This window comes from Patagioenas fasciata, chromosome 2 (assembly GCF_037038585.1).
Source record: "Patagioenas fasciata isolate bPatFas1 chromosome 2, bPatFas1.hap1, whole genome shotgun sequence".
Taxonomy (NCBI): Eukaryota; Metazoa; Chordata; class Aves; order Columbiformes; family Columbidae; genus Patagioenas; species Patagioenas fasciata.
The window spans coordinates 95,526,079-95,551,936 of record NC_092521.1 but is presented as its reverse complement, the minus strand read 5'-3'; the positions used below and the strand labels follow the sequence as shown (position 1 = coordinate 95,551,936).

The 25,858-nt window shown below is 43.3% G+C and overlaps 1 protein-coding gene across 1 annotated transcript in view; it reads left to right on the top strand.

Annotated features, from left to right (window-relative positions):
• Positions 1–25,858, top strand: part of GMPR (guanosine monophosphate reductase) — a 47,127-nt gene that overhangs the window by 5,520 nt on the left and 15,749 nt on the right. The window contains exons 3-7 of the mRNA XM_065830674.2: positions 655–738; positions 2,318–2,491; positions 12,022–12,103; positions 14,406–14,512; positions 20,030–20,072. Coding sequence (XP_065686746.1) covers positions 655–738; positions 2,318–2,491; positions 12,022–12,103; positions 14,406–14,512; positions 20,030–20,072 — 490 coding nt within the window. The remainder of the gene's footprint in view (positions 1–654; positions 739–2,317; positions 2,492–12,021; positions 12,104–14,405; positions 14,513–20,029; positions 20,073–25,858) is intronic.

The following is a 25,858-nucleotide window of genomic DNA, read 5'->3' as shown; positions in this document are numbered from 1 at the left end:
GACACTGGGTGACAGTGAGCAGCCTTTGTTAATTTTTAGCTATGTTTGTTAGAGACCAGGGGGACATGAGTTAAAAATCCAGAACAAGAGATTGTAGTTTCACTGTGAAGCAGCTGTGCTTTTCCAGCAATACAGTTACTGGAGCCAGGGCACCAGATATAAGATAGTTTCAGCGAAGATGCTTGAGAAGCTTCTGTCGTGGATGTAGCTCAGCTTCAAGTGGAGCATCTAGAGCTTAGTTTTTCAGGTGTATATTGTGCTTCCTATCAAAAAAAAAACCAACCAACAATTAGTTGACAACAGTTTTTAAAACATAGGTTACTGGATAAAGCTGCAGCAGTCAGGAGTTGCTAGTTAATTAGCCTCTGGCCTCAAATCTCTCCTTAATCTCTTGCAGTGCTTAAGCACATTCAAAATATTGGCCATAACTTCATCAAACCCATCAGAAATCTGATCCTGAAAGGTTGGCTAAGTATGCCAAGTTACCTTTGAATAGCCATTTGGAGTTGCCTGGTCTGTTATTCACTGTTACTATTTCTTTCAAGTAGGATGAGCCTATACTTAAAATGGGAATTTCTGGTAACTTGCTAGTCCACAGCTGAGGGGAAATACAACTAACTTGGACATTAATATCAGTTTTCTTATTTTTGCTAGCATGCAATGTTCACTGCAATTCACAAGCATTATTCTTTGGAAGAATGGAAACTGTTTGCTGCCAATCACCCAGAATGCCTTGAGGTACATTTTCATACTGTAAATTATTATGGTTTATTGCTTTGTTCTGAACTCACATACACTAGGATCTCTTGGGAATACTGTTGTCAAGTGTGTTTTGGGGAATGAAGGTATTTGCTGTGCTTAAATGCATCAAGAGAAGTGGCTTGTCCTTGTTTAAAATGAATAGCTGTGTGAGTCCATTATGAAACTGCTTATATTAAGATGCAAAAAAGCAAAGTTTATATATGGCTGCAATAGAAGCAGAGAAGTACCCTGAACAAAGAAGGAAATACTTGGAAATAGCCTCTGTTGTTGTTAGGAGCTGTGATAGTGCTGGTGAGGGAGAAGCCCAAGACCGCAAGTGTCAGTAGCCTCAAGTAACCCAACCACGGGTTGCCCCTGCACACCCCTGAGCTAGGCAGGGTCTTTGCTATCAGGTGTGCTAGCAGATCCAGAGTCTGCAGGCACATATGTATCCTTCATCTACCTCCTTGGATTGGAGCTCACTCTGTGCTACTACTAGCTGTGCTGCCTCAGTTGTTTGCAGGGTCCTAGCCTAAGCCATTACAGAGAAACACCATTTACTAGATTTAAACATTGACTTAGATTCCAACTTTTTCATACGCAGATTTCTTCTGTGTTCTTCTGGCATGCCCCTACACCAGGAGAAGCAGTATAAGAGTGTGCTTGGCTGTCTCCCCTCCTCCTTGGAGTTCAGTTCAGTTTTGAAACTTTTTCTGTGTGGAAAAGACACACAGCTGTATTGTATCTTTACTTCTGGCACATTTTAGAATTATATTACAAAGACTATTGATTACAGGATTGTCTGAAAGCCAGCCTATCACTTAGGTTCATCAGGGTTGCTTATATGCCACTACAGGGTAGAAAATGCTCCCAGGAATATCCTGTGTCTGAACACTTCGGCACTTAGCTCATTTGTGGTTCCTAATCACTGGAGTAGGATCTTCTAGTGATTAAATACTGACTCGTGCTGTGACCCTGGATCTCTGCAGAGGTTTTGTGGGCCAACAGCTGTGGAAACTATTTCTCTATTGGAAAGAATTCATAGAAACACAAAGGAGGAAGTAATCTGCTTGTTTTCAATGGTAGCTGACCCTAGTTGAGCAAGGCAGTTGGACTATGCAGTCACCAGAGGTCCTTTCCAAACTCAACTATTCTGTGATACTCTAGATCAAGGGAGTGTTTGGTGAACTTAAAGATCCATATCCCACTCTCTCACAGTGCCCCAGGTTTTGCCAGTCTGCCTTTCTGGAAATATACCAAGTTAGGGCTTGTTTGTCTTCATGTGAGTAGGACTGAGCTCTCATCTGTCTCAGGTGATTATATTTGCCTATGAGAATCCACTTGTGAATGAAGAGCTGATAAAATGCTAATTTTGCTTTATTTTAGAGCCTTTAAACAAAATAGAAGTAACAAATTGATATTCCCATGAAGATATTTGTTTAATATTATATTGTATGATTTTCACTAGTTTCTAGCATAAATCCTCCCAAGCCTATGCAGAAAAAAACATACAAAGTATGTGTTTATCTCCGTTTTTACCAACTGCTACTCCATTTTGCTCTCCCTGTCTTTCTAGCATGTAGCAGCAAGCTCAGGTAGTGGAAAAGCTGATTTGGACAAGCTAACAAGTATTCTAGAGGCCATTCCACTTGTCAGATACATCTGCCTGGATGTGGCAAATGGCTATTCAGAACACTTTGTGGAGTTTGTGAAGTCTGTCCGTGCCCTGTTCCCACATCACACCATTATGGTAAGTGTGTAGAAAGGGCAGAGGGTGTGTCTGGGGGTATAATCTTGTGCAAACACAAGGGCCAGAGGTTTCTTGGTAGGCATCAGAAGCTCTGTGGTAATTCCATCAATTTCTGAGTCCTCATTTAAAAAAATGAAAAAGAGAGGGAAAGAAAGAAGGAAAGAAAGAAAGAAAGAGTCTGACTCAAACCTCTTGTCTTCCAGACAAATACATATGGACAGATACCCTTCTGAGAATAGAGGGCAGCTCTATTCATCTGCCCTTTCAGTCCAGCAAGATGTTGACTTTGAGCTAAATGATGACTGTTTAATAACATATTGGAATTGTCAGACTTCCGTTGTTGATAATTTATCTGGGAATGTTCACTGTGTGCTCTGATACAGCAGTTCGATGTGGGCATGACAGGGTGGGTGAATCTAATTTTTTTCCTGCTCACATCGTCTTTCCCACAGCAGATGTGACCTCTAATCATAAAGTGTGTAGGTTTATTTTGGTGATTCCAAGCTGAGGTTTGCTGTGGGAATGCGCCAACATTTCTGGCCAACTGAGGCAAATTACTTTTTCCACCTATCAGATCACTATGAAAGACAGCTGAATATAGGCTAATCTTTGCCTGTGATAAGAATTGTAGGGGTGCTGTGCAATTGTGGATGGGGTCGTCAGGGAGAAAAACAGTCAATTCAGGGGCTTTTCATCCCCTTCTGTGATGTTACTGTCACTTCTCACAACACTAATGCCACACTTCCTTCAGCCCTTTTGCACTGAGAGTAGGATGTTTGCATTGGCACACGGGACTCCTTGCAGTAGAGCCCTACTGCTCCTACTTGTTTCCCAGGGCCCTTGAAGAAATGAGTCTGAATTTGTTTCTGTGAGAACAGCAGGAATTCTTAATCAGGCAACAGATTCTTAATGAGGCTACCAGCCTTTCTTCAAGCCAGTGCCACAAAAAATCATGTGTTTAAGCAACACTTTCTCACTCTTTCATTCCAGGCACAAAGCTTTGCATATGTAAAATAAACATGGAGTATAAATGGTCATAAATGCCCGCTCTGACTTGGTTCAGTAGAAAACTGCACATTCAGGCAGCTCAGGGGAGACTATGTTTCTTCCTTCCATGCTGGAGGAAGGTGGTGTTCTTGCCTCTTAATGATGGTGCACTGGAAAATGGCAGTGGGCTGGAATGCTTGTGGGGTTCTGGGTTTCCATAGGCTAATTAATAGGCATCCTTCAACAGCTCCCAGCAGACATGAGAATCTTTTTGGTATGGCCATATTTCCTGTGGCTTTGGGGAGAGCTTTTGGAAGTGTGAAATGATAGATGTGGGCTTTTTGAGCTTCCTGCTCCGTGTTCACTGCAGTGAGGGAAGGAGCTGTTTCCTTGCTTTGGATCAGAAGTGTTGTCCCTAGTGATGTGATTACTCCAGTGTATTTGGCTTGAAGAGTTGTGGGAGGAAGGGAGCTTAAACCACACAGTTTAAAAAATTATATATATATATATATAAAAATAATCTTCTCTATCAGGAGTGGAAAGAACATTGTGTGTCATACCCTCCTCCACCTCCCCACAGAGTGCTGACTTTGCTGACTGAGGAGGGAACTCAACTGGTTAAGATGAATTGCCCAGAAGGTACAGGAGGTCAAATGTCAAAGTCAGGTATCAAGCACAGATTTTAGTCCAAGGTCCTTAAACCAGTCTCATCCACCTCCCATATCTGTTAAGCTACCTGCTTAGTTTCTCTGCTTCTGTGACTAAGGTTATAATTACTTCAAGTCTTATTGTCCTGACAGCACCACCTGTTTGAACACACATACAGACCTGACCTGTTCAGTTGCCTTCTCTGATTGTAGCTCCTTTCTCTTAACATGGTTTAGTATGGCTTATATTTTTTGTCTCCTGTGCGGGGATAATTTCCATTCCTAAAAGCATGCTAATAAACTTGGGGTGTTCAAAAACTTTTTATTTTCCAAAGCTTTCAGGGTCTGTGCAGTCCTTGAAAGTCTGATTCCGTTAGGGACACACACCTCTACCCTGCCTCCAAATGGGTTTACTTTACAGTGTTTGCCAAAATGGCCTTTTGAAGCTATTCCTGGCTGAAATGCAGGAGCTCGTCTAGGCTTCTTTTTATGGTACTCTGAAAGACATGTTCTGCATCTACCTGTTCTGTCCTCTTTGATGTCTCTGTGCTATGCCTGCAGTGTGTTCTCTGCTGTTGTGTCTTTCAAACAAAAGGATTAGCAGTTAAATAGAAGGCATAAAAATAAAGGAGCTTTCTTATACCTCAAAGTGATCTCCAGGACCTTGCAGACTGTCTTGTTTGCTTTCCTCAGCTTGACCATTCATTCCACAGTCAGCTGCAGTGCAGTACATAACAGTAACCCAATCCCGGGTCTCAGGGAACATGTATTTGCAGGGGCCATGTAACGGGTTCAGCTCTGAGGCTGAAAGGTGATGTGCAAAGCAACTGTGATTAACAGAGTACTCTGTGGCTGGTGCTCCAGTGCAGATGGAGGATATCTCTTGTGTAACAACCTTACAAATGCAGGTTTTTGCCTTTTAAAATATTTGCTTTTATAATCACATTACTATTTTCTTCTGCCTGGCTCAGACACAAGCTCTTTTCACTCCTGCCTTTCATATTAATTTACAAAGACCAGTTTCTCTGTGAAACACAAAGGATAGGGAAGACAAACAAGAGCAGAACAGTACAACATGATTTGCCTCAAACCACTCATTAGATGGAGGATGGAGGAAGAAGCAGTATTCAAATCTCCCGAGTGTCTCACCAATGCAGCACTGCCTCCCAGAATCAAGAGTAATGGTGGGGTGTTTTGTTGTAGTACAGCATTACGTGCTTGGGTTGTGCCTACTCACTGAAGTCTAAAGCAAAATTCAGTTCACCTTCAGGACGGAGGGTCAGATCCTTTATATTACAGTAAGCATAGTCCTTATTTATTAGTGTAATTGCAGACATTAGGGTTCTTCTGTTTAGCAAGGTAAGATATCTTTGCCAGCAAGCTTTGCCAAGTTTTTATCATGAATTTTTCTTTTTGTAGTGTTCTCTGTTCATTATACAGAAGAAGCCCAAGAGAAGGGAGCAGGGAGTGTGGCAGAAAGGAAAAGACTGGGGAGGGAGCACACTTGCAGATGCAGTAGTGCCCACAAGATGTGGGCCAGAGAGGAAGGCAAGCAGAATCGCAATGTAGGAGCAGAGGAAAACAGCAAGGGCCAGAAACTGTTGCTCCTCTTGAAGTCAATAGCAGAACTTCTCAGGAGCTTATTGGAGGCAGAATTCAGTCAGAGAAAGCCGTGCAGACTGCTCCCAGTTTATATCTGGAACAAGCAGCCATCATTGCAGTCATGGCATGTCCACCCTTGCTGGGGTCTCAGAGCAGGAGTCAGCTGGGATCTCAGGGGAGGAGACAGTGATGCTGCTGAGGCTGTCTTCGGTCAGGCACAATGCTAAGTGCAAATATCCACCTGATATGGCTCGGCCTTACAAAGGGCATAATCTCTCCGTCTTACGGTAAAGCACCTCTTGCATTGGTGGGTGGGAAGTGTCCTTTGGCAGTGTTCCTTTTAGTGTGGAGGCACAGACTGTGCTTTCCTCTAGGATACAAGAGGAAAGTTTGAGAACTGTTATCACAGACACTTCTCCCCAGCTTGATCCATTGCCATTTGCCAGCAGCTTTCAATCAGTGCAGCAGTGTTCCTGTCTTAGTCACTGTGAGTCGACATTTATAGCAGGCTTTTATGAGGCACAGTATCAAATGCCTGACTGAAATTCAGAGGCACTGCCCTACTGTGTTCACTGATTTTTGCATCTCTGTCAGAGAAGCTGAAGCTTTTATATTCCTGCTAGATGAAATCTTGATCCCATTAAAGTCAGTAGTGAAACTCCCTTTGACTTTTCTGAGCTCAGGACTTCCCTCAGGATTGACCCACAGTGCAGTCACCCTGGATAATGCCAGGGTGGACCAGGGTGACTTTCACTTGAAACCTCAAATGGTACAGCTGAATGTCACTCTGAGTGTATAAAGCCAGGCCCGCAGCCAGGGTAATTTGTTGTAGCCCCTAATAACTGACTGCATTGAAAGCATCATAGTTTATCTGAGCTGCAGGGACTTATCTGTTCTTACTGATGCTATTATTTTACTACCAAGGGTAGCAAAGTTAGATTAGCAGTAAGGTAGTTACAGGGGTATATCTCTTTCAAGAAAGGCAGCTCTGCAGCAAATTAGAAATGTATTGGTACCTAGGCTCATCATTAAGATGAACATGGTTTTCACTAATGCAATACTGCCAACAATTACTATGTTCCTTGACCACTTGCCCAAATACACTACAAAATGTATTGTCTGCAATATTGTCCATCTTCTTTGTACAAGTTCCAATTACTTTACTTGCTTTATGATCTTAGTTAATTTTAAGGGGGTTTCATCTCTGTAGTCTCAGTCTTTCTGTATTCACTTTCTCAGATTTTTTTTTTAGTTGATGTAATCTGGTTTTACCGTACATGTGTGGCTTTCAAAAGCCCTTTTGCCTCTATTTAGCTGTCATACAGGCATCAGTGTAAAGCAGGCATTGGTTTCAGTGCAAGTACAGCTCAGCTGGATGTGAGGAAACAGCTTTCCCTGCTCTTCAGCTGTCATACTAGGGTCTCTTCACACACAGATAGCTGTTTCTCTCGCAGTGTTTTTTGTCCTCTCTGAGGTCTGGAAAAGGTACCTAAAATAAGCAAGCCTGGCATCAGCAGGTTGAAGTCTGCTATGTAGAGCTCCACATTTTCCCTGAAAATTTGTTAAGGATCTGCAGATTCAGGAAGACAGAAACCACTGATGTGCGTACATGCATTCCAGGAAAAAAATGTATGCTGGGGACATAAGTGCTTTTCCCTGCTAGGATGAGCATTTTGAATCAACATATGCAGTTCCAGCATTCTCTAGTAGTAACTTAACATTAAACGTCTGGTTAGCATTTCTGAAGAGACAGTTTGACAACCCACTGTGCTCTGCTAATCAGAAGACACTACTGTTTAAGTTAAATACATATTTGATCCCAAATCTTGTGGAGCCACTGACTTGAATACTTGTTAGGTCCTATTTATGAATCTGTTGCATGAACTCCAGTATTTCCCCAAGTTGTAGTGCACTGAGTATCATACTGCACAGGTAGTCATCTGCCTTTCAGATAGAAAATGCTTCCTTAGTGTTGTAAGCAGCATGCTCACTGTCACCCCACCTTGGAGTGTACAACACTTAATATAACAAATTGCCACTGAGCAGAAAGGAAGCAGCACTTAGCTGGAAACACTATACCTTTTAAATATTCCTTATTTCCCATCTGTTCTATTTTATTTTATTTTAAATCAATATAATGCAGTTTTGAGCAAAGTTAAGTGGTCCTGTGTAATAGACCACAAATTGCTGCCTGACAGTATCATTGTTTTTATAAGTGCCTCAGGTGGTGGCTTATCAGCCGGTTCAGGCTAATAAAAGGGGGAAGTAAAATTTGTTAAAAATAAATAAATGGTGAAATAGGAGCCAAAAATCAGTAAGTGGAGAACAGGCCTTGCCCAGCATTCCCTGAGTACATTCTGTTGACTTCAGCAGGAGTTTTGTTTCAATAAAAAAAAATACAAAAATATTAAGGATTTTAGGATTTGCCTCCTGCTCTGCCCACATCAGTGCTACTATAAACACTCAATAAGTCCCAGAATATCATTATGTAAGAGGTTTGCTAAACATGTCTAGATCCTAAATTCAGATCTCCACAAATGAATAGCCCATCTCAGCACAAGTACAAAACAGATGATGTGGGCAACTTGACTTGTGCTTCATGCAAGTTTATTTTGTGCAGTTTTTCTAGTTAGGAACATGCCGTAGACATGAGACAAGCCACAAAGCTGAAATCCAAACCAAACTTGGTTTTCAAATGTCTGATGATGGGTCTGATGGGATTAATCCCAAAGTACTGAAGAAGCTAGCAGATGTTACAGCAGGACCCTTCTTAGTCCCCTACCAAAGGTCTTGGGAGTGTCGGGAGGTCTCTGCTGACAGAAGGCTAGTCAGCATTATTCAAATTTCCAAGAAGGGCATGAGGGAAGACCCAGGAAACTGCAGACCTTTTAGTCTAACCCAAGTAGCTGGAAAAATTATGGAGAAGATCATACTTGATGCTGTTGAAAGACATTTAAAGAACAATGCAATGTTCAGGCATAGTCAACACAAGTTCACAAAAGGAAAGTCCTGTTTCATCTCCTTCCACAATAAGGTCACCTGCCTAGTAGATGAAGGGGAGGTGATGGGTGTAGTTTTTCTGGATTTTAGTGAGGCTTTTGATACTATCCCTCACAGCATCCTTCTGGACAAGTTGTCCGGTGGTGAGATGAGCAGGTAGACAATGCACTGGCTGAAGGGCAGAGCTCAAAGTGTTGTATTGAATGGGTCTACATCTTGCTGGTGACCGATCACCAGCGGTGTTCCTCAGGGCCCAATTCCAGGCCCAGATCTGTTCAGTATTTTCATCAAAGATCTGGGGGCAGAAGTTGAATGCGCCATTAGCAAGTTTGCTGATGATACCAAACTGGCAGGTGCTGTTGACTCTTCTGAGGGATAAGAGGCCTTGCAGAGGGATCTAAAGAGATTGGAGCATTGGACAATCATCAGTGGCATGAAACTGAACCAGAACAAATGCCACATTCTGCACCTGGGATGAAGTAACGCTGTGCACCAGTATAAATTGGGAGAGGAGTGGCTGGAGAACAGCCCTGCGGAAGGGGACCTGGGGGTGCTGGGTGATAGCAGGGACAGTGTGAGTCAGCAGGTGTGCCCTGGCAGCCAGGCGGGCAAACTCCATCCTGGGGTGCATCAAAGACAGCGTCACCAGCTGGGCAAAGAGGTGATTGTCCTGCTGGATTCAGCGTTAGTGCGGCCTCACCTTGAGCACTGTGTGCAGTTCTGGGCCCCACCATTTCAGAAGGATGTGAAGGTAGTTGAATGTGTCCAGAGGAGAGCAGCAAAGCTGGGGAAGGGGCTGGAAGGCATGTCCTCTGAGGAGTGGCTGAGGACACTGGGCTTGTCCAGCTTGGAGAGGAGGTTGAAGCATGATCTCATTGCTCTCTCCGGCTTCCTGAGGAGAAGAAGTGGAGAGGGGGGTGCTGGGCTCTGTTCCTTGGGATCCAGTGCCAGGATGTGTGGGAATGGCTCAAAGCTGCATCAGTCAGGGGAAGTTCCAACTTGACATTCAGAAGCATTTCTTTACTGAGAAGGTGGTCAAACCCTGGAACAGGCTTCCCTTATAGGTGGTTAATGCCCCAAGCCTGTCAGTATTTGAGAGGTATCTGAGCAACGCCCTTAACACCTTGCTTTAACCTCTGGTCAGCCCTCAAGTGGTCAGGCAGTTAGATTAGATGATCATTGTAGGTCCAACACAACCTCTCCTCTCACTTTTCTCCTCTCTCCCCTCTCCCGTTCCCCCACCCCATCCCCCCCATGGACTCAGGTGGTTTCAGGTGAACATATAAATAGCAGAAATCTTCAGTCCTTCTTTGCAGCTATCTTGCAGGCACATAGGGACTCTTAGAGAGATGCATTTGCCTTTCAGTGGTAGATGGCCATCTAGCCAGCCAGCTCCTTGCCCACATCAGCATGATCAGCAACAACCTTCCTATTCTCTAAACGCTTCCACACTTCATTTAAAAACTCTGAGACCTGTATTCACACAGATCAGGGTAAAGCTGATCCCCACAGACAGCAGTGCCACTAACTGCATCACACTGACCCACCAATGTTTCATCTCTTGGAGCTTTTTCAGTGACAAATGAGCAGATTTGGCACTTTCTGCAATTAAACTTCCAAAATGGAAGCTCAGTTAGTGCCAGCTGTGGTTATTACCTTTCCTAGGAGGCAGATATGCATTGCTAAATTGACAAGACTGACACTATCAGCTTCCTGTTGAGAACCCACCTACACAGTGTGTCCGTTGCTTTCCTGGCTAGTGGCGGGCTGGATCTCCTGGTCATAAAAGCATGGAGCTGGACTCCAGCAGGTTACTGATGGGTGAAAGCCTCCTTAACACATCTCTCAGGTTCCACCCTTCATGCTTTGATGCTGTCAAATGTATGAAACAGTGAAGTTCATGGTGAGGTCTTTTGAATTTAGACTGCAGAAAACCATGGTTCAAGAAATGTAGGTTTCCTTGTCCACATCATATTCTGGATTTCATGACATCTGTGAGCCAGAAAAAGCTGTATCTCATGGTGTGTTTCTATAGCTGTTATACTCCTTACTGGTTGAAGCCCTGATAGAAAAGATGGCCCCTATGTCAATAAAGCATGCAAGAAAAACTGCAGAGTAGAAATAGGTAACACAAGGTCAGGTGGGAGTTTCTGCTCCAGTTTGGAAATGTGGGAGTAGGCAAATGTTCCTGGAGGCATGAGTAGATCACAGGGTGACTACAACCCACCAGTGTAATACAGACAAATGCATTCTTGTGTGTTAGGCAAGATATTTCCATAGGAAAGGCAAGAATTGTGCAAAGCCCTGGTGAGAACTCATTTGTACCAGTTATGGACAGTTGTCATTCCTCAGGTTCAAGAACTATAAATTCTGTCTTGGATGAAGGCACACAAAGATTAAGAAGTTGATTAGGAGTGTGGAAGGCCTACAGAAGAAATTGATGACTTGAAGGAGCAAAACAAAGGCTGAAAGGTCTGGCATCACTTTCAAGAAAGGTATCGAGGATGAAGGCCAGAGGAGGAGAAGGGCTATGGAAGTGCAAGGGAAAATGTGGTAAAGAACACAGAACAATTCAGGACTTCTTTCTGAGGTCTTACCATAAACAGCATGCCTTCTACATCTCTTCAAAGTTCATGCAGAGGGAAACAAACCCCTTTCACCTTTGGCATCTTTACAACCAATTAATGTATATAGTATAAATACCCTTATTTACGTAGTTTGAATGTACATACCAGTTTTGGCACCGAAGTACAAAATGGCAGAAATAAAAACGTTCCTTATTATTTCATTACTCAAAATACTAAATCTGGAAAAAGAAAATTTGTTGGGGTTTTAGATAAGATCTGAACATCTTCGCACAAAGTGAGGTAGGCAGATGGGATGGAGGGCTACAGACTGTTCAGGAGGGATAGGCAGGGCAGGAGAGGTGGAGGAGTTGCACTGTACGTAAGGGAGAGGTTTGACTGTATAGCCCCTATGGTTACAGATGATGTGGTTGAGAGCTGCTCGGTGAAGATTAGAGGGATGGCAGACAAAGCAGATATCCTGATGAGATCCTAAGGATCAGGGTTTTCCTGGGTCAATCATGAAATTCATTTGACTTGGAAATGTACCCGTATGATTTGTTTAATCTGTGTGGCATACACAATGGACATTATGGTGAACTATTTTCTTCCTGACTCTGTGTAGTTCAACTTATAAAATCTCTGGATAAAACTCTACATTATCACTGTTAGTCTTTACTGCAGTAGTCTTGAAATCTCCCATGTGTGTGATATTGTTCCTTCTGTCTAGGCAGGCAATGTGGTGACAGGAGAGATGGTAGAAGAACTTATTCTTTCTGGAGCAGATATTATTAAAGTGGGCATCGGACCAGGTAAGTCAAATCCAGGGAAATTAGGGTGACTTATGGTAATGTTGGTGGGGGAGTTGTCCAGATGAACCAGTGTATAATGCTGTTTGCTTGCCCATTGGGATGCCCAAACCCATGAAGGTCAATAAGATAACAGTGCCCTTGCACACAGTATATTTAAGAAATACAAGGACAGGGTGCTAGTGTTTCATGCTGCAAAGTGTTAAATATTCCATCTTCTGGCGGTGAAGATGACTATTATTGGAAGCACTGAGTTGCTGACAGTATCTGTGGTTATGTGTTGTGTTTAGGAACACTTTTTCTAGCCTATTGAGAAGGGGCTGAATCATCCCAGCCCAAAGGATACTGTGTTAAGGTATCTATTTCTATCAAGGAAAGATAGTTTTCTGAACAGCTTTATGATTTGTGTCCTGAGGTTGACCATCTTGTCATTGTCTTCAAAAATGAAATGGCATTAATCATGAAGCATGCATGACATTGCCTCTACCTGTTACTATTGCCTGGGAGCTATAATACTTACATTAATGCTATAGTAATGCTATAAAACTTACACTAATGCACTCCCTATCACTGTAATGTTCCCAGGTTAAATGGGAGGACCCTAAACTTCTTACAGGTTTTTTCCTACCTTCCCTACCCTAATATTGTCGTCTGGCATACATTGCCATATTGTCTTCCCTTTTTTCTTTCCCACTCTTGTGCATTTGTTCAAGTGCTCCTTCCTCTTGCTGTTTTCTTTATAGACTGCAGCTGGGGTCACCGCGCATAGGCTCAATTTTAAACTCGGTAACACAACTGCCACTGACAGTATAGCTGTGATCAGCCAGTGCAGGCTGGTCGTTTACTATACAGTGCCATATAGTTACAGTTCACGAATTAATTAATTTGAGCGTAGAAAACAATGTAATAAAGGTTGCAGTAGCACTCAGAAGACAGCAAACGACGAAATACTGCAAAAGCGGTGAAGAATAAACAATAGAGATCTGGTGCAATTGTCACAGGCAAATTCAGAATATAAAAGAAGAAATATTATACTTTGTAGCCTTGGAATGGACATAGGAGTAAATGCTGTGTAGCTCCCTCTGGAGATCTTCCTGAACAGATCTGTACAAGTTGAGCATGCAAAACCACAAGTAACAAATGTTCTTCACAGAAGATCAGATATTGAGGCTCTTTTCCAGATAATGGTCCATTCTGTGAAAATGGTCCAGATAATGGTCCATGCTGTGGTTTATTATAAAGCATTAGATATATAAGTGCATACCCTGTGGAGATTATTTTAAAACTAATCTTCTTCCTGCTTTGCAGAAATACTTCTCGGTGTTTTCACCTTGTCAGTTCTTTAAAATACCTTTGGAAACTTTTACTTTACTGGTAGGTCTAGTATACCCAGATATGAGCTGCATGAAGGGATCCAGATTTCACTGTATTTGGTTTAGAATCTGTTTTGAAATTCTTGTTATAATGCAGACGTTTGTGGTCTCTATCCTAAAATATAAGACTGGGACTGGCAAAAGCAGTCCTCATTTTGACTTTTAATTTGAGGAGAGAAATAGAGAAGGTATTCCAAAAGATCTATACCCATGTTACTATGTTGAACTATAACTGAAGTGATCAGATATAGCTAGTATATTTCCTGTAATATTACACTATGCAGCTTTCTGATGATTACTTATCTCACTTTTTAAGTGCTGTGTGCTGATTTTCTTGTGTTCCCAACTATTGTAATCAAACAAATATTTCTGTTTTAAGAACTAGGCAAAAGATGGGTTTCTCTCCCTTGTGGAAAATCTCCAGAAAAAAAAAAAAGAAAGAAAATAAGAGCACAAATTTTCCATCAGAATTATTTTCAAAACTGTATGTAGAAAAGAGATATATTTATTGGAAGAAATATTCAATTATTAAATGCTGCTGCTGAGTCTTATGGGTTGCGACTCTGGTCTCTGTTCCTTCTGTCCCCATTCCCTTCAGGCAGCTCAGTCAGATTCACATTTTGTGATATAGTAATTCCCTCACAGGGAAGCATTACTGATGAGACCTACACTGAGAATTGTGGCCCTGCAGAAGAACGGAGGGAAATCAGTCACCTCAATTACAGCTCTCATGAAGTGGTGTGATAGCATTTCAAAACTTAAGTTCCTATGTGTTCCTTTTATCCACGAGAAGCCAACACTGGCAATAGGGACTTCCTGAGGGAAACATAATACAGGTAGAAACACATTTTTTCCACAAGAGGAAGAAAACAAGCTGTATCTTTTCTGGCAGCTTAATGGGCCGTGTTTTTTTCCTTTCATTCTCTGTCCAGGTTCCGTCTGTACCACTCGGATTAAGACGGGGGTGGGCTATCCACAGCTAAGTGCTGTTATTGAGTGTGCAGACTCAGCACATGGCTTGAAAGGACATATCATCTCTGTAAGTAAATATCACCTACTCTCAGATTCCTACTGTGCAAATCGTTGTGGAACAGGTGAATCAAACGGTCCAGTACCCCACATGTTAAAGGCTATCCTGTCATCTCCAGCTGACCCCTATACTCCTGTTTGTGCCTTTGCAAAGCTGCTTCTGGCTCACTGAATGGAGTAAGCTGTTATGTGAACAGAATAGGAAGCCTGATAGTGTTTTCACATTGAAGCAAATAGTCATTCCTACAAAAGATTTCTGAAAAGTGAGTGAAATGTAACATGACTTTCCCCAGAGACTGGCACCGAAGGACAGGCAGGCAGTAGAAGGGAGTACAAGGTAAAACAATATGAGCTTATCTGTGCCCTAGTAGCTGGACTGATTCAGATAGCATCTTCACAGAGCTCTCTGTGCAGGGGCAGGAGTTTTTCAGAGCTGGCTCTGTAGAACACAGCTGGCACGTGAGCCACTTACGCTCTCACAAAGATCTGGGGGAATAATGGGCCTTTGGAGAAAAAAAAAGTATGTACCTGTATTGCCTGCTAATGACAGCTTTCACTTCACCAGCAAGATCAGATTCACCTCGCATAGAAAAAGTAAATCTGCACACATGGCCTCAGACTGAGCTAGGCTGCAGCCTGCAGCTCCCAAAGCTCCTGTGTGCTCAGGTTTACCCAGCCAGTCAGTGTGCCACTGCCTGCATCAGGCTAGCACAGTCTCTGCAGGCTGGCTGTGAGGTACTCAGGGAGGTACAGGGGCTAACCAGTGTGCTGTGCTCACAGGTACTCTCACAGCCAGCAGCCTCCCTCTGTGGTCCTAGAAGAGACTCCACACTGAATTTTAGATCTACTGCCAAGTGAAATCACTGGAAAGCCTGGATTTGTTCAAACCAGTTGTGACTAGTATCTGTGTAAGGAAGGGGATGTGTTGTGTTGTTGAGGAAAGAGGGGAGAGGAGAACAAACTGTGGATGGGCAAAGGGCTTGACTGTATTTCTTGGAGCTGTGGATATAATGGAACAGGAGAACCAGTATGTGTTACAGTCACATCTCTTTTGCTCTTTATTGTTAATGCATATGCATTCTCTCCTTTCCATGGCTCCCCTATTTGAATTTTGCAGAAAAAAAAGAAAAGCAGTCTGTGATTTTTATGACTTGGGCAGTATTACAAATGTTTATGCCTATAGCAGACAGCAGAACATGTGTGCAATAGAGCATGAAAGACTGACTCATTACTATGAAGGCTGGATATCTGTAGGTGTCATCCTAACAGTAGTGCTCAGAGACCTATCCTAGTTTTGCAATCATCGTTTTCTGCTAGCAACTCTCAGAGGAATGTTATTATCCTGATTTTACAAGAAAACAGGGGGTGTGTATTTAGACTGTTGAAAAATCAGACAGTTCTGTACTGTTCTTCCTCTTCTTTGCTGCTTTGTGGAAGTATCAGTTCCTGACCTGCTTAAATCATGTTGGCTTCAGTGAGCCCATGCCTATCAACCCCCTAGCCATTACAGGGGGAGCACAGGAGGGCAATTTAATACCTGTCTGCTACAACATCTGGGCCTTCAGGTGTAGCTGGGTCTCTAACACCACTGCAATTACACTCCGTCACCCAAGCTAAGGAGACTAAAGCAAGGCTGAGGACATTATGCCTGAATTCTGCAGCATTCTGAGAGGTATCGGTATGTTGATTGGAGAAAGAAAAGGCTGGACTGTATGGTCGTTGCCGAAGCTCTTGTAAGAGTATGACAAAAGAGAGATATCCTCCTGAGGGGAAAAAACCATATGGGAGAAAGCCTAAGTATTTAATTTTGTCTAGTGGCAACAAGTATGCATGGCATCCCTTAAAATGTCTCACTACTGTCATTATGTAGATTCAGGAAGGGGCACACCTTACCTGAGCCAAAGGAGACCCCTAAAGTCAGAGTATTAGCACATCTATGTCATTTTGGCAGGAGAAAATAGCAGTTTTTTATTACATTGATATGGAAGTGGCAGGAAGGATATGGGAAGATTCAAAGCCTACCAGCTATCTTCATGTAGACTGTAGCTGATGGTGTGATATGGGTTAGTCTCTTGGGACGCTTTCTTACATCCACTTCTGTCTCATCCGGTACCTTCATCGAATTGTTCCTCTTTTTTGTTGTCTCAGCTTAGGTGTGAAGGGAAAGGAGCCCCACTCATGAATGAGACAGTGATGGTGCTGAGCACAGTACAGGCACTACAAGGAACACAGCACACTGGAAGCCCATTCTCCAGTAGCTCTGCTAGGATGGCAGCACAATCTGGGATTTTAAACATGTTTTTATTGCTGAAGTGATCATGTATGATTTTTGGAGCTGATACATTGACAAAGAAGGTGACAGTTTTTAGGCAAACATGATAGTCCAAGTGAACGCCTGGTGTCTCTCTAGAGTCACACAGAGCAAGCGGAGGTGAAATTGCACTATTAATAGTTACATTCCTCATGCTAAATTATCTTTAAGACTCAAAACTCACCTCAGAAATGAATCTTTCATGACTCACTGAAAGAGGAGAGGAAAGCCTTGTCTAAGCTACAGGCACTGTTTCCCTCCTATGCTATTTGTCTGGGAGCCAATGGTCTCATTTTTCATTCCTGCTAATCCATTGGCCTCGGCAAGTTGCAGCAGTAAGTTACAGTGGAGAGACCATTTAGCAGGAGAGCTCCTTCAGAAACGCCCTACTTGAGATAAAGTTTCTATTTCTTGTAGGTCAGAGAACTGCTTTGCTGGATAGAGAGGCAGTCACGTATTCTAGTAAGCCAGCAATGTGGGGAATGGAGAGCAGCCTTCCATGTGTCCTCTCTCATTTGACTATCATTTGACAGAGATCCCTATTTCCCCTTCACCCTGTCTGCATGATGGCCACCAGCTTTCAGTGGAAAGGATGACTAAGAGGTTCTTCACCCAGCTACTGCCATACCATCTCTTCCTCCAGACAGAACACTTTCAACACAGAAGTATACCCAGCATATGTAGTTCAGAATTAAGCACCATATGTATTGTTTCTACTGCTGTATATGCCACATACTTTATATATCTTCTGCATTAAAAATACTATATTTGCTAATACTGTAGGAAGGGCTGGTTATACAGTGTATTATTATAAAGGTTGCTTGAAACACAGATCATAGTTACAAGCTTATTATAATTTGCATATAATATTAAATAGTCAACCAGTTCACACTGGTTTTCCATACTGTATTTTTTTTCCTCAGGCTAAATTTTGTTGTTAAATGATTTATCTGTTCTGAGAACAAGATTGGGGAAAATAACATTATTTTAGTCACATTAAAATAATTACGTTGATTGGAAAGCTATTTTCCTCCCTCCTCCAGCTTAGCACCCAGTTATCTCAGAATCATGCCCTCTGCAGTCCCCAAGGCCAACCTTTCCAGTAGGCTTACTTCAGGATAGTGCCAGTTCTGCCAAATTCACAGGGGATTTGTGCACATACATTTCCCTTGGGCTCTGAGGTAGAGGCTGAGCCTGCAACAAGCTCCATGACGGTAGCCCACCAGTTGGGCAAGTCATTTTGAGTCCACACCCAGGCCTCTCTTGGGACTAGCTGAATGCAGCAGAAGCACAATCTTATGTTCTAGACGGAGTGCTTGATTTTTCACATGGAATTAAGTAATTTAATACATAGAACTTTATTATATAGCATTTTCTGGCATTACTGCTTAGTATGTCCCCTTTTTGTTTCCCTTTCTGTGAATCATTAAAATTACCTGTTTATGTGAAGTAAGTGAACACATCTATGGATAAAGAAGTGCTGTGAATCATCATCATCAGTTCCTTTTATCTTAAGTGGTAACTCATGAGCTTTTGGGAAGTCTCTTAATCTGCTCAGCATTTTGTAATTTGTTGACCTTCAAAAGGATATTTTTTGAAGCTGATGATTAATGATTACACAGTAAGGCCTCCATCCTCATGGTACTTCTGAAAGCATAAAGCCTCCACGACTGCCACAGCTGGCTTAATTATAAAAGTCAGACACTGAGCCACCCAACAAGAGCAGAGTGAAACCCATCTACCAGAGAATATTCGTAGCCAGCCTGTCTCAGTCAGATAGTAAGAGTCAGGCAAATTCCTGACACTGCTCTTTGAAGATTGTTAGATCTCTCTACCTCAGGTCTTTCTCCCTTGACACGTGCACATACACTCACACCCTCCTCCAGGCTCTGACAGACCTGTCAGAGGGAAAGAAGTGCACAAGCGTAGCCCTTAGCAGGAGAGATTCAGCTGTCAGCCCAGCACCCCTTTCTGGAGCTGACAGCCAGAGTGTCTAGCTCAACAAAAGGCATAATATGCTAGAGGTTACCAGTAAAGGGAATAAAAGCCTTTGAAGTTCTACCACGCACTGTTTGCGGTGGGATCCCCTTTGAAAAGCCACTCACTTTTGGATCCAGCTGCTTAGTTTGTGTCTGAATCCTTTTCTGTGCACAGAGAGGTTCTATCACTCGGCTCTGCTGCCAGCTGCCTGCGAAAGCCATCTCTGAAATGGCTGATGGTGGGGGTGTCTGCCTGTGCTCAGGTGCAGGTCATACACAGGCATGTGTTTGTGCCAGCAGGGAGGTGAGATGAAGTAAAATAGCCACACGAGTCTGGGGAGTAGCTTCAAACACAGGATAACTGTTGTCAGTCTGTAGTGGACCCTGGGCGTCAAATGAATGGGGGAGCACTCTTGGTACAATGGATGTGTAGAGTAGAAGGATCTTTCGTCTGATGCTCAGACCTTTAAAAACCTAAAGAACCCCAGCAAGTGATGAGTTCTGCTATGTGCCATCCCTTTTTTATAGCCCTATCACACATACATAATTTCCCTCCCCTCAACTGAAACCTTGTGATCAGCCACTTCTTTGCTATGCTCTGAAACTGAAACGCACAGTTCTAAGATGTTAAAGATCTCAAAATGCTGTTTCTTAATCAAACCGATAGCCAACAATGAGGAGTATGAGAGATTCATTTTCGCTTAAGAAGGATTAGATTACCCAATTTGCTTAGAGATTATCAGATCAAAATCCAACATAGCTGATGGTATATTTCCTCACCCCTCCCACTGTGACCTTTTAATATATTGTAAACTGCTGAGAAAGTTATTTTAAAAGTCTTTGGTGGTTTAAGGTAGGGGTTTGTGGTACCTCTGCGTCACATAGCCTTTCATTAAAATGTCAGGGAATGATTCAGATCATCAGAGGAGTTTTTGTTTTCTACTTTATGGGACTTAGGAAATTACAGTCAGGAATTTGCATTTCTGCTGTTACAAGTGGTATTATCAGTAGACTATATGGTAGAGTAAATGAGCCTAAAGAAGAAAAGCAATAGAAAGGACAATATGGATTCCCTAAAAACTCAGCCAAGATGATGTGTGCCAGTGGAGCACAATCAGCTCTTGACATGCTGTTCCTCTGTTCAGGGGGCCATTCTGGGGCAGGTCTCAGAGCACCAGTGCTCACTTTGTCCCTGAGTGGGCTCGTTACCACTCACTGTCACCTTTTCTTTGTGCAGGACGGAGGATGCAGCTGCCCAGGAGATGTCGCCAAAGCGTTTGGTAAGGACGGCGCGTGGTGCCACCCGTTACTCCCCGCACAGCTCCAGCACCGTCAGCAGTGATGCAGGAGTCGATGTCACCCTGAATGCCTAATCAGCAGTAGGTTACATTCGTCCCCGTGGGTGACTCCAGTGAAATTAATACACGAGACATGAATTTGCTCTTTGGACCAGGCAGTCCAAATTCTACAGCACAAAATGTACAGTGGCCAAAGTCCTATTTAGAAACTATCTGCCAGGTGTGCATGGGATACAGCCTCTGGGACAGTAATACAAAGAAAACTGATAAGAGTTTCTTCTGAGTAGGGTTCAAAGATGCCTGTAACATTACCAGATGAGGCTGACCTGGGCCTTGAATGGATAAGAGATGGTGGAATGTGTGTTGGACAGAAGAACAAAAAAAAAAGGCAGGCCAGATCCCTGGAGATGTTCTTGGGATCAGCTGTCCACTTGAAGGGATGAAATTTTATTTATACTGTATCCCCTAGAGCTCAGCAGATACCTAAAACATCTGAGTTAATAATTAACAGATTTTGCTCTCATGCCAAGAGCTTCAGTGAATTGCACCCGCTCTCGCTAATAGAACAGAGAATTTAATCTGTAGGTATTCTTTGTTGGGCATGAAAGTTACATTGGTGTGGGTGGTCAAGGTCAGGATTGTCACTTAGCCATAACCTTGCAGCACCATATGTGAACCAGGCACTAAACACATCCTGGACTGACAGGGTATTTAAAGGCCTCCGCAAAATGCCAGACCCTTTGGAGATGTCACAGCGAGGTAGTACCTGGAATACAGTGGGAGAGCACAGTCTCATTGGGATTTCAGGGTGGTACAATACAAGAGCTAGCACATTATGCTACAGCATGTCTGCTTGGCAGGAGGCTTTGCAAGTATGGAAAATGGGGAGCAGGCCTAAACTCAGATTACAGGCCTGCCAAGAAAAACTCCAGGCCTCCTGGAAAGGTTGAAACCAAAATCTGTCTTCTAAGTTTGCAGACAGCTCCTCTTTTCAGACAGGTCAGATGACAAGGAAGGCTTAATTAGAGAATTCTAAGCATAGCTGTGGAGTGATTGCTACCAGCAAGGCATCTGCTTAGTCACAGGATTTCACAGCACCCTTGTATTACCCAGTGGGGAATGTGACATGGGGAATAGATACTTCCAGTTGGGGGATTCTGACATAGGTGAACAGTGGCATCCACCCTTTTTGACAACAAGGCTGTATTAAAAAAACACCCGACTCAGCCCAGCCCTTGCTGACATCATGCTGCCTGCAATGAGGCCTTTGTTCTGCCTGGCTTTTGCTGGCTCCATCACTTCGCTGATTATTGCTGGCATTGTTGTTGAGAGCTTGTGAACTGGGACTGTGACCCCACTGCATTCCCAGCTGCCTGCACAGAAATCTGGCCTGTGGAAAAGGTCTTTCTTCAACAAGTGTTTCCAGAAGTTAGAACAACAAGAACCAACTTCAAAGTGTTTCAGGTGTTTTCCTTTGTGACATTTATAGCAGGTCTGAAGGGTCCTTGTTGTCTCTTTGAGCTAACTGAACAGAAACTTGCATGAAACCTGTGAAAGGGCATATTCTGGCCTTACTGATTGTCAGGAAGCGCTGGGATTCACAGTGGTATGTGTTTGAAGGCTACCACGGGTTGTCCCTGGGACAGAGGAGCATCAGAAAGCTGAGATTATACAGGCAGTAGTTCTACCCTGACAGCAGGCCAGACAGATCAGTCTGACCCATGTGTCACAGGTACAGGGCTGGAACTGGTAGAGTTTACCCTGAGGCAATAAACTTACCATATCTGGTTACATATAATTGAGATAGACATACTGTCAACATCTGACTAGCTGGAGCCAGGTGTGCATTAGTTAAAGGTGGGTGGCAAAATAAGCTTCTAGATACTGTTATTACTATCGATGTTTATTGAATGCTGTTGAGGTGATTGGCTATGTAAGCCATGTAGAAGATAGCCTCCATGCCCAGCTTCTACAGGTCAAAGCCTCAATACCGATACTGAATTGTCTAGCACAGACCTCTGCACTTGCTGAGAGCCTCTTGGGGGCAAGGAATTGCATAAATATATTGGATAGCAGAAACTGTGTGTGAAAACACACAGGTGTACAGTTTCACCTGAGGATGGGAGGCCTGGACATAGCATGGACAAGGCACACAGAGAGGACTTTAGGTTAAAGTGATTATGCTATCTGGTTTTGAGGAGTCATTGTGAAGTCTTCACAAACAGGATGTTGATGTGTTCATAAAGCAGTGACACAACAGCCATCTGAATCATAAAAAGTGTAAGGGAGTCCCAGATGTGAAGACTAGCATGGAAAAACAGCTGAAGATGTGACTGGAGGAGGCAAGTTTGTGGGCACAGAAGGAGTAGAGGGTACTGAGTGCAAGTGAAGAGTTGTGAAGAACCATGAAGGAGATGCTGAGAGGCTTTACAAGTGGCAGGTGACACCGCTGACTGGTGTCCGGAGTCAGAGGCAGACTGGGTGTTTTGACAGGGGAAACAAGGTAGTCTAAAGCTGGCGGACAAAAATGCAGGAGTTACAGATACTTTGGGAGAGATTGCTAGAATTCTGGAACAGGTGGATGGGAACTTTGGATGGATTTGGGAAACTGAAGATGTCACTGCCATCTGGATATTGGAGATGATAGTGGAAAAGATGTAGGTTGATTAAGAAGAAAAGAGGTGTTTTGATGCAGAAATGAGAGAAAGCATCAAATAACTGTGTTGGGCTCTTGGATAGCTCCCATAATTGCACCTTTGGAAAGGCTGATAACATTAACACGTTTCTCAGAATGCCCCAAAGCAGCACTACTGTCTCCTTGTTTAAAGATGAGAAGTCAAAGCACAGAAATACTGAGTTCAGTTCCATGAGGTCACATACATTTTTGTGACACAGACAGGAACAGAATGTGCCTTTTGAATCCTATGCCAGCATCTTAAACACAACACTGCTGCTCCTTACAGCAGTGGTGAGAAGAGATAGAGGAGCAGGGAAGTAAAAGGAAGGAAAAATTGAGTGGAAAGGTCAACTGGGGACATATACTGGTTCCAAAAGATATGTAACAGATCATACTTTTTTTGTGTGTATTTTCAATAGCTGTGTGTGTGCATCTACTGTTGCAAATGCTTGCAGGCTCAGCTGGAGCACAGGTGAATGTTGATTCCAGGGTGAGCTGTGGTCCAGGCAAACTGACACTGCATCTGTGTGGAGGGCTGCTCAGGCTACAAATCCAGGCTGACTCCAGCTGAATTTGTGCAGAGCCTATCTGGTTATCGGTAACTTGTATTATCAGGTGTACAAAAGACATCTGAGGGACTCCATCCAGATCCAGCAGAAATGTGTGAGTGCTGCAAGATTGGGCTGGCGTCAGCACACATGTCCTGTAATGGCTTCAAAGAGAAGACACTGAGAAGTGCTAATGAGCAAAATCTGCCCATATGCAGCGAAGACCTCCCCAGCATCAGTGCATTGAAGTGTCATTGTGTAGAGAGAGTACAGGTCTTCCAAACAGGGTGAGCTGCGATGCTTGTATGCAACACACCCCATCCCATCCTGTATTATCTAGGGGGCTGTTGCCAGGTGTTCCTGGTCTCCTACAATCTAAAATAATGGCACATTGTCTATCTGTACTTGAAAATGAAAGACTGCAGGTGGGTGTTGCAAATGTCATACGGAATACCATGCAGAAATGAAGAAAGACCATGCTAAAAACCAGGGCTTCCTGGTTGGATGTTAACTGGTAGAAAAGCAGTGGAACAGACTTGAAACTTTCGGACATCTTTGCAACACTGAAGCAGGGTGGAAAGTTCTGGAGAGCATTGGAAAAATGTATCTAATGCAAGCTTGTCATTGCTGGAGCTGCAGGGCAGTATGCATGTGTCATTCCAGTGTTTAGACGTGCTGTGTCTGCTGTGACATGGCTGCTATCTTCTGGAAGAGCTTGATGAATTATGTTGTAGTTTGCAGAAGTTACTCAAGTTGGATGTGTTTCAATCCTGTAATCTAAACATACTTGCTTTCCTCCCAAAATACGCAATCAAAAGAAAAATAATAAATAGACATTTAAGTGCACAGGAAGCAAGTTCTGTGATTCTGAAGTGTAGATTTCATGTGACTGTTTTGCATGAATAATTTGGAGGCTATGAGACCCATAACCAGAGCCGAGACTAGAACTGGGAATCGAGGGGATAGTATTGACAAAGCAAAGAGTCCAGAGTGTCCTTTGGCGAGCCTGTGACTTATTCAAAGCCCCTCCTTGAAACCTTGATCGCAAATCTGTCCCTCCTTCCTCATGTTTTCTTCTACCCATAAAGGGGACGTAAACTAGGTTTCCCAGATTGTGCCAGGCAACAACAGGAACTCCTCACCAGTAATTAAGAATGTCTTAAAGGATGAGTGGTCCCTTCGTTTTTGGCAGGTTAATAGTAGTATCAGATGTGACTCAAACTGAGGCTTTAAAACTCAGCCACCTGAAACAGGAAAGCTCAGGAAAAATCTGCCAGGTAGCTGGCATGATAGGATGCCTGAATGGGTGCGTGGCTATAAATATTGCCTGTGATGTGCTCAGCAGTTTTGCACAAGCCTCATTTTTAATATCGCTTTACCATGGCCATATTGTTCCTTTCAAACAACAACTGGGCAAAGGGAGGTGAGATCAGCAGAGCAGCTGGGTGCTCTGCTCCCAGGCATCACTGCTAGGTCTGCTCTTTGGCAAAGGGATGGAGGGAGGGAGCTGACTTTTATAAATCAGTGCGCACTCCACAGTTGCCATGTATTCTGAGATCAAAATATTCCCAAATTCAGGTTTGTCTTTTCAACAGATGGCAGAAGCTGAGCAGATTGGATAATGATTTCACTTAGTCTTTGGATTTCAAGGCTATTGTTTGGATAGTGAAAGAGATCGGAGCAAATCCTAATTCCAGACTTTACCTAGCCTGGGCTCTCCCCAGAGTTCGAACATGTTCATAACAGGGTGTGGTTAGTTTGGGCTCATCTGCTTTCTGTGAAGTGAGGTTTATAGCCCTGGTTTTTTGCCAGTTCTGTGAAGAAGCTGAGCAGAGGGGAGGCCTGTTCTGACACATAAACATTGAAGAAGCAGAGAGTCTGAACAGGAAAGTGCTTTGTTTGAGGGATGGGTCACCACAGGCTCATAAAAGAGTAAAAGCCAAACTTTTCCAAGCAAGACGAGATATGCCAGAATATCACAGCAAAAGCTGCTGGTGGAGTAGTTCCAGCCCAGCTGGAAATATTGGAAATCAGAGTAGAAAATCGACAGTGATTCCAAAAACCATCTTCCTGATCTTAATTCCAGTGGAACTGACTTCATGAATTGCAAAGCCAAGGGAGATGGACAGACTGAACAGGTATTGTTGAGTATTCAGTGTTGTTATTCAGTATCTGCAACCTATTTAGGAGTTGTAGCTATGAGTTAGACCTCCTGTGTGGTACACACTGAGTACCACAGAACCCAGGGGTGATGGGCCTTAGCCCAGAGATGTTAAACAACAGAAACCAAATGCAGACCCATCCAGATCTCTTGGACAAGGGATCACGCAGACCTGCACTGAATGCATGTGGCTGATGGCTTGTTTTATGTCAGTCTTGGGAGGTGTACATTATATTCATTAGTATGCTTTCCTTCAGGATACATTCCTACTCACAGCTTGTAGCCTAGAAAGGTCTTGAAGTAGGAGCTGTCTTCTCTCTACAGCACTGAGCTCAAAAGATCTTAGCCCTGGGAATTAGGGCTTATGAGTACCGCACTCACA